At 42.0% G+C, this 18,252-nt stretch overlaps 1 protein-coding gene across 1 annotated transcript; it reads right to left on the bottom strand.

The window, feature by feature from the left end:
- Positions 1 to 9,414: 9,414 nt before the first annotated feature.
- On the bottom strand, positions 9,415 to 17,383 carry glmp (glycosylated lysosomal membrane protein). Its single transcript, XM_084919931.1, has 7 exons — positions 17,229 to 17,383; positions 12,955 to 13,119; positions 11,766 to 11,864; positions 11,521 to 11,685; positions 11,229 to 11,447; positions 10,220 to 10,488; positions 9,415 to 10,140 (listed from the first exon to the last, which is right to left on the bottom strand). Exons 1-7 carry the CDS (start codon positions 17,322 to 17,324, stop codon positions 9,966 to 9,968), a joined length of 1,188 nt encoding a protein of 395 aa, XP_084776057.1. The 5' UTR covers positions 17,325 to 17,383; the 3' UTR covers positions 9,415 to 9,965.
- Between the last annotated feature and the right edge of the window lie 869 nt (positions 17,384 to 18,252).

The following is an 18,252-nucleotide window of genomic DNA, read 5'->3' as shown; positions in this document are numbered from 1 at the left end:
TCACAAGAGAGAGTCGGTGGGTTTTGTTTTTTAAATTGAAAGTGTTTGTTAAACATTACATGAATACATATACCTGATGTGTGAATGAGTATTTGGGTCACATTAAGACAAAAATATTATTGATCATTTTGAGAATAAAGTCGAAATGTCGAGATTAAACTCAAAGCGTGGAGATCGCTGTTGTTTCAGGACAAACTGTCACAGCTTCTCCTATAACCTCTACAAAATGTATGGAGTTATAGTTATACCTTAATAAATGCGGAAAAAAAAATAATTTCATTTCGCGGTGCGATTAATTTCCTTGCGCTTAAATCCAACGAGCGCACAAAGAAGCCATCGCGCATGGAAAGTGTCTGCTTTGCATGTGCTGGTACAACACTCTTGCATGTAGTTTTTTTGTTTGTTTGTTTTTTCAAGCGTACTTGATTACAAACAAAGAACATTACAGAACAAAGATGTTGTACACATCCCAATAATTAGCAGGTGAGATTAAGCTAAATATAATAAACAGAGAAATAAAGGTATATAAATTGTATAGTAATTTAAGTAATGACAACAAAAATTGCAATTTTTGGTAATACTCAAGAATGTTGCAATCTGCTTAGTAAAAACAAGTCAAACAAAAATGAATAAAATTTGTAACTTCTTAAAATCTATGCAAAGAGCAGTTTAAAGGGCTGGATTGTTTAAGCGCCAGCGGGTGATAACAGACTACAGAAAGGTTGAACCTAGTGCAGGCTTCTACAGTTTTAATGCTTTCTGATGATTGAACAGATTGAATGGACTGTTTGAGTTCGTTTTTAAAGGAATAATGCATGGTTTTGTGCGTCTGAATTTACACTTATGCATATAGAACTTAGCCATAATAATAATCAGGTCAATTATATAGGCCTTATCAGGCTTCTTTTGTAGATCTGTACATGTCTGTGAAGGTTCTCAGTCATCCAGGTCATCATAGTCAAAGGAGCTTGCAAAGAAAAGCGTCTGGACTTCTTTAAGTTACTTGAAGACGTTTCACCTCTCATCCGAGAAGCTTCTTCAGTTCTAAGGTCAAATGGTGGAGAGTCCCAGATATAAACCTAGAGGGAGTATCCCCCCACAGAGGGACAAAAGGACCCCCTGATGATCCTCTAATCGCCTGAGCCAAGGTGTGAAACTGGGTGTGGGTCCCAATCAGCCAGAGTTTCGGGTGTGTTCATTGTGAAACCTGGCCCCACCTTATCATGCGAATTCCTGAGGTCAGATGGCCCAGGATGTGAGTGGGCGTTAAGGCGTCTGGGAAGGGATCTCAAAACTGGATTATAGATGGCAGAGAGTTGGTGTCGTAAACCCCCGCCTCTGTTCAAAGATGGTCGCTCACAGTGGACATAGATGGCTTCTTTCACTCCTCTTTCAAACCATCTGTCCTCTCTGTCCAAAATGTGAACATTGGCATCCTCGAAAGAGTGTCCTTTATCCTTAAGATGCAGATGGACTGCTGAGTCTTGTCCTGTGGAGGTGGCTCTTCTGTGTTGTGCCATGCGCTTGTGAAGTGGCTGTTTGGTCTCTCCAATGTAGAGGTCTGGGCATTCCTCGCTGCACTGTACAGCATACACCACATTGTTAAGTCTGTGTTTTGGCGTTTTGTCTTTCGGGTGAACCAGTTTTTGTCTGAGCATGTTGCTGGGTCTGAAATGCACCGGGATGTCATGCTTGGAGAAAACTCTCCTAAGTTTTTCTGATACACCGGCTACATAGGGGATGACAATGTTGTTGCGTCTGTCCTTCTTATCCTCCCTCGCTGGTGTCTGGTCTTCTTTTCTGTGCCTCTTTGCTGACTTTAAGAACGCCCATTTAGGATAGCCGCACGTTTTGAGTGCTTCCTTTACATGTGTGTGTTCCTTCTTTTTTCCTTCAGGCTTAGAGGGAACATGTTCTGCCCGGTGGTGTAGGGTCCTAATTACTCCAAGTTTGTGTTCCAAAGGGTGATGGGAGTCAAAGAGGAGGTACTGGTCCGTGTGTGTGGGCTTCCGGTAAACTTCGATGTTGAGTTTGCCGTTCTCTTCAATGTGCACAGCGCAGTCCAGGAAAGGCAAACAGTTGTCCTTTGTGTCTTCCCTGGTGAACTTGATGTTTTTATCCACGGCGTTAATGTGCGCAGTGAAGGATTCCACTTCTTGTGTTTTGATTTTGACCCAGGTGTCGTCCACATATCTGTACCAGTGGCTGGGTACTCTTCCTTTGAAAGAGCCAAGAGCCTTCCTTTCCACTTCCTCCATGTAAAGGTTGGCTACAATAGGTGACACGGGGGAGCCCATGGCACAGCCATGTTTTTGTCTGTAAAAGCCTTCGTTGTATTTGAAATATGTAGTGGTGAGGCAGAGGTCTAACAGTGTGCAAATCTGATCGGGTGTGAAGTTGGTCCTGTCCTCCAAGGAGCTGTCTTCTTGTAGTCGTTTTCTGACAGTCTCCACGGCCTCCGTGGTGGGTATGCAAGTGAAGAGAGAGACTACATCAAAGGACACCATGGTTTCATCTGGATCCAGGGTAAGTTTCTGGACCTTGTCAGTGAAGTCGGTGGAGTTCTTGATGTGGTGTGGGGTGTTCCCCACAAGAGGAGCAAGGATGGTAGCAAGGTGTTTAGCAATGTTATAAGTGGCTGAGTTTATGCTACTGACTATGGGTCTGAGTGGGACAGCTTCCTTGTGGATTTTAGGAAGTCCGTAGATGCAGGGTATGGCATCCCCTGGGTAAAGGCGGTGATATGTAAGGCGGTCAATAATTTTGTCCTTTTCAAAGTCTTGAAGGCAAGCTATAACTTTCTTTTTGTAGCTGGTTGTGGGGTCTCGCTTTAAGGCTTCGTAGGTATTGTTGTCACTGAGGAGAGTAGTGATCTTTGTATGGTAATCTGTAGTGTTTAGGATCTGTACAGTTTTCTGTAAGGCCAAACAGAAATTTTTTTCAAAATCAAAGAAAATCTTCAGCAATTTGTTTTTAGATTAAATTAACACCAAAATGACTGACTAATGAGGCAATGCCGACTTTTTTTTAGCATAATCCCCCCCCCCCCCCCCCCGGGGGGGGGGGGGGATTATGCTAAATATGGAGAGAAATTATATAAGATAAAATAATAATAATATGGAGAGAAATTATATAAGATAAAATAATAATAATAATAATAAAAAAAAATTATCAATGTCATAGTTGCATATTGAGAAGAAGTTTAACCATCTAGTTTAGATATCACATAACATTCCAAATGGAGTTGGGATTTTTTTGTCAATACTTTAGCCGGTTCAAGCCCCGGCTTGGACAGTCTCGTTGTGTCCTTGGGCAAGACACTTCACCCGTTGCCTACTCGTGGTGGTCAGAGGGCCCGGTGGCGCCAGTGACCGGTAGCCTCGTCTCTGTCAGTGCGGCTCTGGGTGGCTGTGGCTACAATGTAGCTTACCATCACCAGTGTGTGAATGGGTGGATGACTGAATGTGTAAAGCGCTTTGGGGTCCTTTGGGACTAGTAAAGCGCTATACAGACATATACAGACCATTTAGCCAATTAATATTAAATGTATTGTTTAAAATGCTAAAACCAAAAAGTTTAGACCACATATGCATTCATGAGAACAGGTTTCTTTAAATGATGAATATTATTTCTCCATACAAAGTTAAATAGCATCTTGTCAGTGTAATTTAAGAGTTTTTTCTCCACACGGAGAGACACAGATGCATATGTTTTCGTGAAATTCCCTCCGCTTTGGTAATCAAAACAGTGAACAATAATTTTACTAATAACTACAAATCTAAGTACAGAGCAGAAATAGCTCTTTAATATTGTTCTTGCTAGTCTGTATATGAACGTTTTAAATAAACAACTTATCAAACAAAAATTAAAAGGTTTCAAGAAAATTGTACAAAATATATGCTGAAATATATTTCAGCAGTGATAACAGACAACAGATAGACGTTTGATGTTTCCCCTGTCATCTGCAGGTCCAGGGCTGGAGACCAGAAAGATGGAGCTATAACAGACATAACTAAAGTTATTCCACTGCTTAGCTGAACAGAGTTAACCACAAAACATTACAACTTAGGACACCTAGCTACAAGCACATGGAGGTCCTCCATAAAAATGTGTAAAATCTGTGTGGTTTTCCACACTGAATCCAATGCTACATTTTCTACACAGCATTTCAGAAATGTCAGAATCTGAGCAACAATATGGAAATCCTAATTCAAACTAAAGTTTTTTTTTTTATTTTGTTATTGTTGTTATTGATGAATCTACAATATATAAAATGATCGCTTCATCAGTCTCTTTAAACATCTAAGCTCTAAAAAAAAAAAAAAAAAGACCCACAACACAAGATATGATCCATTGTCCTGCATAGCTACTCTCCCTCCTCTGCAGATGTCCAAACCATCAGCAGCCTCTGAGCTGTTCCTCTGAAGGACTCATTTCCAATCCTGTCGATCCTGCTCATTCCCAGTGTACATCTGAGCATCTTCAGCTCGGCCTTCTGTCAGTGCCACCGTCTCCAGACCATACATCATACTGACAAACCTCTACCTCTTCATGCTCTCCTCCATCTGCTCCCTACTCTCACTGCAGATCATAACGTCGTCTGCAAACATCATAGTCGACAGAGACTCCTGGATGACCTCATCTGTCCAGCACTACAGCAAAGAAGAAGGGCTCAGAGCAGACCTGATGTAATCCCAGCCCCACCTGTCACTCCTACCACACACCTCACTCTGTCCTCATACATGTCCACTACCATCATACTTCTCTGCCACTCCGGACTTACCGCAGTTTCTCCCTCTGCAGCCAGTCATCTGCTTTCTATAATCCACAAAGACACAGTGACACAGCTCCATCTGACCTTCTCCATCAACACAAAGCAAACATCACATCACATTCACTAACTGTGATCCTCTCTCATTGTCTTCATTTATCGTCTCTTCGTGTACTCAGCACAGTCACTTCACTTGTTAGTACAGTCGTGGCCAAAAGTTTTGAGAATACACAAATATCACAACGTTTGCTGCTTCAGTTTTTATGATAGCAATTTGCATCTACTCCAGAATGTTATGAAGAGTGATCAGATAAATTCCAAATTCGTTCTTTGCCATGAAAATGAACTTAAACCCCTAAAATCAATTTCCACTGCATTTCACCGCTGCCATAAAAGGACCTGCTGAGATCATTTCTGTAATCTTCTTGTTAACTCAGGTGAGAATGTTGACAAGCACAAGGCTCCTTTTGTCATGCTGATTGAGTTAGAAAAGCACACTGGATGTGTTAAAAGGAGGGTGATCCTTGAAATCATTGTTCTTCCTGTTAACCATGGTTACCTGCAAAGAAACACATGCAGCCATCATTGATTTGCATAAAAAGGGCTTCACAGGCAAGGATGTTGTTTCTACTAGGACTGCACCTAAATCAACCACTTATCAGATCATCAACAACTTCAAGGAAGAAGACTTCGGGGTGCACAAGAAAGTTACAGCGAGTGGACTGCTGAGGACTGGGGTAAAGTCGTTCTCTCTGATGAAGCCCCTTTCCAATTGTTTGGGCCATCTGGAAAAAGGATTGTCCAGAGAAGAAAAGGTGAGCGCTACCATCAGTCCTGTCTTATGCCAACAGTAAAGCATCCTGAGACCATTCATGTGGGTTGATGCTTCTAATCCAAGGGATTAGGCTCACTCACAATTTTGCCAAAAAACACAGCCATGAATAAATAATAGTACCAAAACATCCCCAGACAGCAACTTTTTCCAACCATCCAAGAACAGTTTGGTGAAGAACAATGCCTTTTCCAGCATGATGGAGCACCGTGCCATGAGGCCAAAGTGGTAACTAAGTGGCTCAGGGAACAAAACATTGAAATTTTGGGTCCATGGCCAGGAAACTCCCCTGACCTTAATCCAATTGAGAACTTGTGGTCAATCCTCAAGAAGCTGGTGGACAAACAAAAGCCCACAAATTCTGACAAACTCCAAGCGTTGATTATGAAAGAATGGGTTGCCATCAGTCAGGATTTGGCCCAGAAGCTGGCTGACAGCATACCAGGGCAAATTGCAGAGGTCTTGAAAAAGAAGGGCCAACACTGCAAATATTGACTATGCATAATGCAAAATACGTGATGTAACTGTCAATAAAAGCCTTTGAATCTTGTGAAGTGCTTGTAATTATACTTCAATACATGACAAACAACTGACACAAAGATCTAAAAACAATGAAGGAGAAAACTTTGTGAAAACTAATATTTGTCATTCTCAAAACTTTTGGCCAAAATTGTACATTTCAATCCTTAATCAATCTAACCTGCTTCAAATCCTTTTTCTCTGTCTAGACAGTCGCCTTTCTTAGTATTTTCCCCCTTTGCTCTACACTGAGCCTGTGTACTTTGGCGATCGTGGCTCAAGAGTTGGGAGGTCACCTTGTAATTGGAAGGTTGCCGGTTCGAGCCCCAGCTTGGACAGTCTCAGTCGTTGTGTCCTTGGGCAAGACACTTCACCTGTTGCCTACTGGTGGTGGTGGTCAGAGGGCCTGGTGGCGCCAGTGTCCGGCAGCCTTGCCTCTTACTGGATGTGTAAAGCACTTTGGGGTCCTTAGGGACTAGTAAAGCGCTATACAAATACAGGCCATTTCCTTTTTTCATCTCCCTAATGATGCCACTTTTTCCTTTGAATAGTTCCCTATACTTCCTTATTCCTCCACCAGTTCTCCTTGCCCTCTTTCTTCTGTCCAAAGGATACTACAAACACCTTCATAGCAGTTTCCCTCAGCACTTTATCTGTACTTACCCAGTCATCTGTTAAGCCACCATCATTAGGGCACGGAAGTCTCTGACTGTAGTTAAGCTCCGTTAAATTAATAAGAAAAAAAAATATATGGTTTGTGACACGCTTTACTCTTTAAGCTGCAGCCCTGATATCTCCAAAAGTTGATTCTGTTCATCTGGACGTAGCGTTTTGTGGGAGAAACGTTTCGTCACTCATCCAAGTGACTTCTTCAGTCTCAGCTGACTGCAGGTTTCCCCAATCTTATAAACAGTACATTTGCATAATGACTGAAACCAGCACACTGAAGGAACAATGGGCTGGAAGGTCAGTTCCTTAATCTTAATTATGCAAATTCTCATGACCATTGATCAACAACCACTGACCAAAACCCACTGATCAATGTCCACGAGTACCATTCACAGAGAGTTGGGGAATGGCTGCAATCACAGCATTGTAAGATGGCGAAAGATGTACCCTTAGGCCCCCTCCTCGATTCAGAGATGGTCTTTCCCTTTTCACGTAAATGGCCTCCTTGACTCCGCGCTCAAACCAGCGTTCCTCCCTGTCCAAGATGTGTACATCCTCATCCTTTAAAGAGTGTCCACTGGCCTGTAGGTGTAAATAGACTGCAGAGTCCTGGCCTGACGAGGTAGCTCTTCTGTGTTGTGCCATCCGCTTTGCCAAAGGTTGTTTGGTTTCCCCGATGTATAAATCCTGGCAATCCTCCTGGCACTTATGTTTATAAGATTGGGGAAACCTGCAGTCAGCTGAGACTGAAGAAGTCACTTGGATGATTGACGAAACGTTTCTCCCACAAAACGCTACGTCCAGATGAACAGAATCAATTTTGGAGATTTACTTACCTGGATGATTGAGTATGCATCAAGATGATGCAGCCCTGATAGTGTTCAAATCACTGCTCCCAAAAACAACATCCATTCCAGGAAGATCCAGGCTATTTGTGAGCAGTAGGAAAGTCTGAAATTTTTCCAAACCATCTGAAGTCTTTGTGTTGATTTGATGACACTTAGACACAGCTCTGTGTTTCTTTGCACTGTAAACCATTTTTATTGTTCCATAAGCATTATTTGACCATTTGTTCTACACTGGATGGCATTAAATTGGCCTCCAGTAACACTGTGAGGAATTTTGGAGTTGTTTTTGACCAGGCTTTGTCCTTCAGTGTGCACATTAAATAAATAATATTTGCACTGAGAAAGAGAGCCATATGTCTCCTATACCAGCTTCTCTTCGTTGGCTCCATGTTAAATCCAGAATCAAATTTAAAATTGTTCCTTACATACAAAGGTCTAAAATAATCAGGCTCCACCTTATCATAATGGTTAATGTACGGGTTCTTATATGGCACTTGTCTACTGTACCTGAGCACACCAAATGCTTTACCCAACTTGCCTCATTCACCCAAGCACTTTTTAATGCTGTTTTTAAGTGCTTTCTAATGTTCACTCATTCATCCTCAGATGGATGCTTCAGGGAGCAACAAGATCCTCTCATCAAGATCTCCCATCCCAACAATGGACTCTTCTCACTGTTGAGGTCTGGGAAGCGGTTCCGCTCCCTTAAGGCCAAAACAGAGAGAATGAGGAGGAGCTTCTTCCCCCAGGCTATTCGATTCGGGCCCTGAACCAGGTGTAGGACTGGACTCTCCCCACACACATTACATCACTATAAGACTGGACTCTCACACACATCACATCACCACACGCACTCTGGTTTTTCTTCATGCACACTTCCTATAATTTATAATCTCTTTCTGCTATTTGCACATTTTTTTACTGTAAATTTAAATCTGTAAATTTTGTATAACCTGTAAATTGTAAATACTGTAAAACCACTGTCATTTAATGGTCGGGCATTGCATTGCACAGCTACAGGCATTTCACTTCATGTCATACTGTGTATGGTTGTGTGTGACAAATAAAATTTGAATTTGAAGATATTTGGCATGCAGATTGTAATCAAACCACCAACCTTCCAGTTAGTAGGTGACCTGCTCTTCCACCACCTGAGCTACAGCCACCGCAAATGGACATTTAAAAAGTAGACTGGGAAACAGAGCTTTCAGCTTCTTCTGTGGAAGAATCCAGCAGATGACCGCTCCTCCCTGAGCCTGTTTCTGCTGAAAATTTCTTCCTGTTAAAAGGGAGTTTTTCCTTTCCACCACCACACCAAGTGCTTGCTCAAGGATCATCTGATTGTTTAGGTTTTCTCTATTTTATCGAAGGGTCTTTACCTTACAATATGAAGCACCTTGAGGGGACTGTTATAATTATGTTTCTGAGTAAAATCAGCTGCTCTGTTCTCAGCACACCTGTGCATGTCTCTACAACATGCTGCCAACACCAGCCCATTCATATGAATGTGCTGTGGCCAGACTAATAAATCCTGGGTTGATTTATTAAGCTGATAACCAATTTCATGTGACCTCCTGTCCTGACTGATGATGTTAGATTAGAGAAACCATCTGAAAAAAACAAACAAAAAAAAAACAACTTACTTCTTATTACAACTAGGTGTCAAACAAATCCAGGTGAGACATCCTGTAATATGAAAGTTGATTTTTTTTTTAATTATTAAAAAACACCAGTGACATGTCAGCTGACATCTGATGAAGAAAGAAACTAAATCAGGCAATTCTGATATATTTTATTATTATCTAACTTAACTTTGCTTCTTAGTTTCAAAGTAAAATCGTACATCTTTTAATCTGAAAGTCAAAGACTGGCCCCAAGGTGGCAGACTCTTCATCTGTGAGCAGCTGCTTTAAATGAACCCTTTAGACCTTTAGAGTAAGAATATGACATCATCAGAAAGGGACATGAACCTGTCAGGGTTCAGTAACAATGACTGAGGGTTCAGAAAAAGGATTTTTAAGTTTTATTTATAAACATATTTTATATGACCTACTGAAAAAGTAAAAGAAAGCTTCAGAATAACCATGAGCATAAGAGCCCACAGGTTTTTCAAGATGGCTGCCAAGTGGTGAGCCTGGAGGTTTGATTCAGCAAGAAATCGATGAGGACAGTAAGATCTTATCCAATCACCAATCAAACATATTGACTGTCTTTAAAAACACAAATGGGTACGTGGATTCTGCTGTGTGCTGACTGGCTGGAATGTCACTGTGGCGTCATCTGTTTCTAAAACATTAAAACTGTCTCTGGCAACGCAGTGAAATGATTAGTTGATTGGCTCGTAGGAGGTTGAGGATGCTCCCTTGCTTTTACGGATGCAGAGCCAGATTCCACCAACCAGCAGGATGATCATGGGAATTCCCAGACCAACTGCCATGATGGCAACAACCAGAGGAGAGAAGGAGTCAACAGGCGGTGACCCAACACCCACCAGCAGTGTCCTGGAGGAGTAAGGAGGAGATGAGAGCTGATCGGCTGAGAGTAAGAGATAAAACAACAAAGAAATAACAACAAGCCTACCAGCTGAGGAAGCGTGTGACGTTGTAGAATGGTTCCCCCGCCAGGCCAAAGCTCACGTTCAGTGCCATGCTCTTTGGCTCTGAGAAGAAGCCTCGGATCAGACCGGACGAAGCCGTCACCATCGACCCACTCTGAGCCCGCGGCACCGAGTGACGGCATGGCGTGGCATCTTCCAGAGCCGGCCGTGCCTGACGGTACGCCACTGGCTTCCACAGCGCGTAACCCAGAACATCAGAACTGCCATTCACTGATGACACCCATTGGGAAACCTGAGGGGTCAGAGGTCAATACAGGACATTCAGTCAAACTTTACTCAAACTACATTGTAGACAGAATGAGCAGGACCTGTAGCAGAAACATATGGAAGAAAAACCAAAGTCATACTCCCGCCCACACCAGCAGGGCCACTGTCTACAGTAAAAAATAATCTATCGAACTATATTTCTGTGACTCACGTGACCAACATCAAAACCTCATTTGATGTGAGAAAATATTCAAAGATCCAATCTGTGTTTGTCCAACAAGAGAAAACCCATTTTCAGCAGCATTTCAGCAGGATAGAGCACTCTTTTCTTCTGCAGGGAAGCTTAAAACAAGGTGGAGCAAACCTCCAAACCAGCCCCCCAGACTAAAGGAGTCCATCTGCACTCTGATGTGCAGATGGACACACGCGCACACAACCCTGGATGTGGCAGGTTATTGGTTGAGTAGGTCGTCACACTGGATGTCCCGCTGAGTTTATGTCTAATCACTGACTGGGTCTGTCGTCAAACAGCACACCATACTCAATTCAGACCACATTAATTCATAATAAAAAATAAATGTAGTTAATGATGGGCCAGATTTCTCAATTTGGGTGGTACATTTATTGAATTTAACATGATATTTAAAGGGTCCTTATCATTCACTGGTTTAGGGATAAGTCTTTTGATGAGGATGATTTCCTCCAAGAAGAAAATAAAATGATGTCAGAACAAGAAGAAGAACATAATGCACAGCACAAAGCTACCTTGAATATCGATGGCGTATACTCATCGTCGATTGATTGGTAAACGTCGACTGTGCTTAAAGGATAAGCTTCCCCTACTGCATGCATCTCCAACAGGAACCTGGACTGAGTGGCTCGGGCCGGTATGCCATCCAACCACACCTCCAACTGGGAAGAGTTAACAGAGTGCAGGAGGTGCGGCCATGCCTCTCCCCGCCCCTCAGAGTCAAAAACCGACAGCTGAAATAAAAATAATGACTGTCAGCGTATCGATCATTTTTGAATACTGATTTCACTGTGCTTGGCAACAGACCTGAAGGCAGAGCGAGCCATTGGTGAAGGAGGCATCGGTGCCACAGAGAAGCGCCATGGGTTCAGACAGGTTGATGGGGTTCCAGGTGAAGTTCTGCAGGTCGTATGGAGGGAAGAGGTCAGAGGTCGGCTCAGCCGTGTCGTTCACATCGTCATACTCCAACAGCTGAGAGAAAAAAAAAAGTTTAAGGTCAGATGTATCCAGACATACCCTAAAGATTTAAGGTGGACTGAGAGTGTTCTGACCCGGCTGAAGACGACAGCACTGCTGTACATCAAGCTGCTCTCTGGCTCCACTTTCAGGCTGCCGGTGGTGTTACGAGCCACAAACTCAGGCCAGTTCACCTGGGACACAAAGCACACCCAAGGTCAGAATATTATGAACAGTCATGTGACTGTCACACATATATCAACATTAGGGTGTCAAGAATGTTACAAACAACAGAAATTACTTAAACAATTTATTTATTTTAATTTTTAATTTAATTACTTTTATTTTATTTTAAAAGGTTGGGCTCAAGTGTTTAGCCCCTTCTTTCGGCAACATTTAACCTCCAGCTGTGAGCCCATAGCCCCAGAGCCCCGCCAATGACAGGCTTATGGACAGACCCTGGGGTTCCCAAGAAGTCTCTGTGCCCTCTCAGCTGAGTTCTCCTGATATACTTTCACATTAATCAGTAAAAAGGAAATCCTAGGGTCTGCTAATGAAACATACAAATGCCTGATAAGTGAGAGAAATAAAAGGCACACTGATGTTATCGGCTTGTTAACTGTGGCTTAGTGTGTGGGCAGCAAGACCAAAAAGGACACTGAGTCTGAAGCACACTGGATAATGCAGGACAGGCTCGTGTTCCCAGGTTCAGAACTGATTACCTGTACAGTTTGTATGCTCTGACTTCGAGCCCCACCCACGATGTGGATCTCAGTTCGTCTATAATTTGGAATTTGGGCCTAATTATTATTTGGTAAATACCTATTCATACACGCGTAAGTGCTTTCTATTATTCACACTCCAATGAACACATCAGAACCAACTTGGGGTCTTTCCCAAGGATATTTAGCAATTAGACTGGAGCAGCCAGGGATCGAACAACCAACCTTCCAATCAGTAGATCCTCTAGCTCAGGAGGTAGAGCAGATCTTCCATCATCTTTTAATTATTATTATTATTAAGTGAACAGTGTTTGTCAGGGACAGATTTATTAAAATTAATGCAGCTCTTAAGATTAAAATAAATAAATAAAATAAATAAATAAAAATCACCCTCTCAGTAGGCTGAGGCTTTTCATCCATTTTTTCATTTTATCAGAAGTATATTTTTTATTCTCACAAAGCTGGCCGTTCACACTCGGTTTCACTTGATTGTTTACGCCCTTTCTGAAACTTTTCTCTGTCCGATGACATCACACTGAGTTTACCGACTTCCTGTCCATACCTGCACTTCAGAAGAAGTAGAGTTGGTGTGGATGAGCAGCAGCGTTGGCGCCCCCTGGCTACAGAACAGGAAATGCAGCGTGTCATTGTCTCCCACGGCTCTCACATGCAGCAGGTCACCAGCTTGAGGGGTTGAATGTGAGCTGGGGTAAAACTGCATTGAAATCTGCAAGACAGAAGAAGCAAACCTACTCAGAGCATTTCATCTTTTCTACAGCCATTGGTCTCATCTTGCTGAATATTTTTTTCCCTTTATTGAATAGTACTGAGTACAAAAAAGGGCATTTTTTTAGCAAAAATGTTCATTAAATTATGCAAACAGCAAAAGATAATGAAAAAATAATCACTATGGGATAAAACCATGGAAGGCCCAATTTATTTTGTTTTTGATTATTTAATTTAAGTGTAAAAAAGAAATTGTACTTTTGATGAGATAAACATCTGTGCCGATTATGGCCTGGAAGTTCCGAGCTCAAAATGGGAGACACCCCCTAGGGTGCTGGAGAAAGGCCGAGGTAAGATCCTGTGGCACTTCCAGATACAGACAGACAAAATGGTGGTGGCTCCCCAACCAGACATAGTGGTGGTAGACAAACTGAAGAAAACGGCCATAGTGATAGATGTAGCGATACCGAATGAAAGCAACATAAGGAAGAAGGAACACAAGAAGCTGCAGGAGTACCAAGGGCTCAGAGAAGAGCTCGAGAAGATGTGGACGGTGAAGTTAACAGTCATCCCGGTGGTAATCGGAGAACTAGGTGCATTAACTCCCAAGCTAGACTAGGGGATCCAGCAAATCCCAGGAACAACATCCGAGATATCTGTCCAGAAGAGCGCAGTCCTAGGAACAGCTAAGATACTGTGCAGGATCCTCAGCGTCCGCATCACTGTTTTATTTGTGCCACTCCAAAAAAATTGTTTGTTAGTGCCTTCATTGTTTTAACACACAAAACAAAACAACCAACTACACTAGTCAACACAACACACTAACTACACACTCCAAATATGCCAAATCTTAGAAATCTCTCACATCTCAAATTCAGTATCCGATGGCGCGATATGGCAGCCTCGCTTCTGCCAGTCTGCCCCAGGGCAGCTGTGGCTACAACTGTAGCTGCCTCCACCAGTGTGTGAATGTGAGAGTGAATGAATAGTGGCATTGTAAAGCACTTTGATTGCCTTGAAAAGCGCTATATAAATCCAATCCATTATTATTATTATTATTATTATTATTATTATTTCTCTTTCGCTCGCTCTCTCACCTCCGTCACTCCCCTCTTCCTAAACAACTAAACCCCACGTGGTGCCATATAATTTTTTTATGGTCGACATGGTACATTTTTCGACCAATAGGAAAGGGTTTTCTTTTTCTTTTTTGCACTGTGCTTAGACATTTTTTACCGTTTTATTCGCACACTGAACATGATGATAGTATTCAGTAAAGAGCATTGTGTATATATACACAGAATATATTCTTTTATCATAACTCTGGTTTATTACTGCTATATAGTTTGAAGTCTGAACTTTCAACACAAGATGAAATGGATACTCATCATTCTTTGCTGCCATGTCATCTGAAATCGGTCATGTGATTTGGATTTGCGTGTCCGTTGACCCCAGAGGGTTAATACCACTCACCTTCGTTCCATTTCCAAAGTGTAACAGTCAAACCACCTGTGTTAAAAATCTAAAAATGCCCATGGTGTTGATTCAAAATGTGATCTAGCACAATTATGGCCATCGGTTGCTACTGAAAACAAGAAATAAAGCCAGTCCGCGCTATGGACTGAACCATTTTTTAATGGTGGAGGGGGGTTACACTATGCAATATATTCAGTTTTAGAATTTATATTCAATGTTAATAGTAGGTAGATCCACGCATTAATGGCTGAAAGCTCCGCCTCCCATTCTACTTGTAAATAATCTAGGAACCACAAGTAAGCCACAGTCTGTAGGATGACATGGTACTATAAGGTCATTAAGAAGGGTCCTTATTATTCAAGACCGTGTAGCATGTGAGGAGCAGGATTTTGAATTCAATTCTGGATTTAACAGGGAGCCAGTGAAGGGAAGCCAATATAGGAGAAATATGCTCTCTTTCAGGTCTCGGTCAGTACTCTTACTGCAGCATTTTGGATCAACTGAAGGTTTTTCAGGGAGTTTTTAGGACATCTTGAGAATAACGAATTACAGTAGTCTAGCCTAGAAGTAATAAATGCGTGAACAAGTTTTTCAGCATCTCTGAGACATGGTATTTCTGATTTTAGAGATATTGCACAAATCAGAAAGTATTTATACATATTTGTTTAATATGTGCATTAAAGAACATATCCTGGCCAAAAATGACTCCAAGGTTCCTCACAGTGTTACTGCAGGCCAAGGTAATGGCATCCAGAGTAGTCATCTGGTTAGATACCATATTTCTAAGATTTTCAGGGTTTTATCTGAATTTACAAGCAGAAAATTAGAGATCATCCAGGTCTCTATGTCTTTTAGATATTCCTGCAGTATAATTAATTGGTGTTTGTTATCTGCCTTCATGGATAGATAAAGTTGGGTGTCATCTGCATAATGTTAAAAATGTATATCAACACCTACAGCATGCTCTAATCGCTGTAATAAAATATTATTGTCAACAATATTGAATAAAGGACTGAGGCCTAGCAGGAAAGGCACAGAATGAGTCCACTGTCAGAGGCCATAAGACACAAAGATTGTAACCTTCACCAAAGTGGCTTCTGTACTGTGATAAGCCCTGAAATCTGACTGAAACTACAACTACTGTTTAAAACATTTTGGAGATAAAAGGAAGGTTGAAAAATGGCCTGTAATTAGCTAACACAGCAGGTCGAAAGATGGCTTTTTAAGTAATGGTGTACCTACTGCCAGCTTGAAGGCCTGTGGTTTGCTGATTATATTTAAAATTGAAACTTTAATTAATGATAGGAGCAATCATGTAGGAATGGGGTCTAAAAGACATGTTGGTGGTTTGGAGAAAGTAATTACTGAAGTTAACTCAGAAAAAGGAAAAAAGGAATAAATATCAGTGGCACTGAAAGTAGCTGTACATGTTACGTCCGTGAGATGATTATGAGTACATTTAAAATTATTTTAACTGCAGGACAAGTAGTTAAGGAAGTTTCATTAAGAAAAGAAAAACCTGATAGGTGTCTCCCCAAAAGTTGATTCTGTTTATCTGGACGTGGCATTTCAGTGGGAGAAACGTTTCGTCACTCATCCAAGTGACTTCTTCAGTCTCAGCTGTCTGCAGGTTTCTCCAATCTTACAAACAGTACATTTGCATAATGACTGAAACTAGCCCACTGAAAGAACAATGGGCTGGGAGGTCAGTTCCTTGATCATTAATATGTAAATTCTCATGACCATTAATCAGCAACCACTGATCAAAGGGCCTTGATCAGTGGCCACTTATCAAAGGGACCATAAGTACCACTCACAAAGAGTTGGGGGAATGGCTGCAATCACTGCATTGTAAGATGGCAAAAGATGTACTCTTAGCCCCCCTCTTGGATTCAGAGATGGTCTTTCCCTTTTCACATAAATTACACAAAGACACAGCCTTAAGAAAAAAGTGCGCCTCAACTGTTTAATACTCCTGACACATACAGGATCAATATGGGATTTCACTTAGGCAACGGTTGTCCTTCTCTCCTGGATCGTCTGGAGCTTTCTTTAGGTGCCTTCCTAGCTTGATCCCATTTATCAATGGCTTTTGATCAGTGGGCTTTGAGCAGTGGTTGTTGATCAATGGTCATGAGATTAAAAACCAAGGAACTGACCTCACAGCCCATGACTTGCCACTGGTGCTAGTTTCAGTCATTATGCAAATGTACTGTTTATAAGATTGGGGAAACCTGCAGTCAGCTGAGTCTGAAGAAGTCACTTGGATGAGTGACGAAACGTTTCTCCCACTGAAAACGTCCAGATGAACAAAATCAAACTTTCTGAGATTTATTTACCTTGATGATTGAGCATGCATCAAGACTGATAGATGTCTCAGTAACTGAAAGGATTCCAACTGCTCTCTGATTGGAGGACCACAGGCGGTTCTACCCGCTGCGCCTCTTTACGAGTCTATTCAAAACAATCGGGAAACAGCTAATCGATCACACGATACAACCTTAATCCCGGGTCTATAGCCCTCAGCTGAGCTGAGCAGCTACCAAACAAGCCTCCGTCACTTCCGGCTTCCCCTTCTGGCCCTCACGCTCTCAGCCGGTTCGGAGCCGGTTCCAGCTTCACCTGTGAACTCACCTGTCTGCGTCCGGGCTCCGCGGAGCACGTTACAGTGACGATCCACAGCACGAGAACCACGTACAGTCCGCCACTCCACGCGCTCCCCGCTGCCATCGTCTCTGCTCGGTCTTTGATCACATGATCCGCTGGTTCCCTGAAGTCAGCTGACCTGGCTGCTCGTAGTGTCAGAAAGAGATCAGCCAACCAGAGCTGAGCTCAGACTCACCCAGTCATGGGCTGAACTGCGCTGGCAGCAGGTTTATCTCACAGTTTTAAGTTTGTCAATGCTGAGTTGAAACTCCGGCTTTTTTGCTCCAGTCAGAGCAGAGGCGGAGCCACACATTTGAAACACCTGGGGCTTAGCCCAAAAGGGTAGTATGCATGTGGGATTTTTTTTTTTTTTTTTTTTTTTTGGGGGGGGTTAGAAATGACTGAAAGATTAATAGGCTCTGTTTTGAGTTTTGTTCAAAAAAGAATGACTTCATATAGGGAAATATATATATCACATGTGCAGGACACCTTAAACTAGTTTTTTAATTAAGCAGCAAGGCAGAGCAAAGTCGGGGCTGCATCAAGACACGAGGACTAAACCCCAATTCAACCAGACCCAGAACTGATCCGGAATTAAAACAGGACTACAACAGTTCAAAATCAGGACTACTGAGGACTTAACCAAGACAGAACCAGAATCAGAACTAGATGATAGTAGCATTAAAAATCATCATATACCTGCACTACACTTGTTTTTTTTTTTATTCTACCCAAAGTCCACTATTTAGATTGAGAAAAGTTTATATAATTATTTAGCCTTGTTGTGCAAACAAGCCTGCATAACTTAATAAATATAGAATTTGAAAAATAGCAAACCTAAAAAGAAACACTAGGTACAAGATACATGAGGACCTATGATACGGTGATACTTTTGGTAAACAACCATTTGACTAACATGTGTGTCTCACCTGCTCTTGTTCCATCTCTGTTCTGTCCTCTCTCTCTCTGTTCCTCTCTCTCCCTCTTTGTGCTGACAATCATCAAATATACA

The sequence above is a fragment of the Perissodus microlepis genome, chromosome 22 (assembly GCF_051167445.1).
Source record: "Perissodus microlepis isolate ML-2025 ecotype Zambia chromosome 22, ASM5116744v1, whole genome shotgun sequence".
In the NCBI taxonomy this organism is placed as follows: Eukaryota; Metazoa; Chordata; class Actinopteri; order Cichliformes; family Cichlidae; genus Perissodus; species Perissodus microlepis.
This window is presented reverse-complemented; position numbering and strand designations above follow the sequence as displayed.

Bases quoted from the DNA above. Each gene is read 5' to 3' on its own strand.
- glmp (XM_084919931.1), bottom strand. From the start codon at position 17,324: ATGGCAGCGGGGAGCGCGTGGAGTGGCGGACTGTACGTGGTTCTCGTG. The intron at 13,120-17,228 runs GTGAGTTCACAG...TCTGTCTTGCAG, and splicing joins CGGAGCCCGGACGCAGACAG to ATTTCAATGCAGTTTTACCC. The intron at 10,141-10,219 runs GTAGGCTTGTTG...TTACTCCTCCAG, and splicing joins GTCACACGCTTCCTCAGCTG to GACACTGCTGGTGGGTGTTG.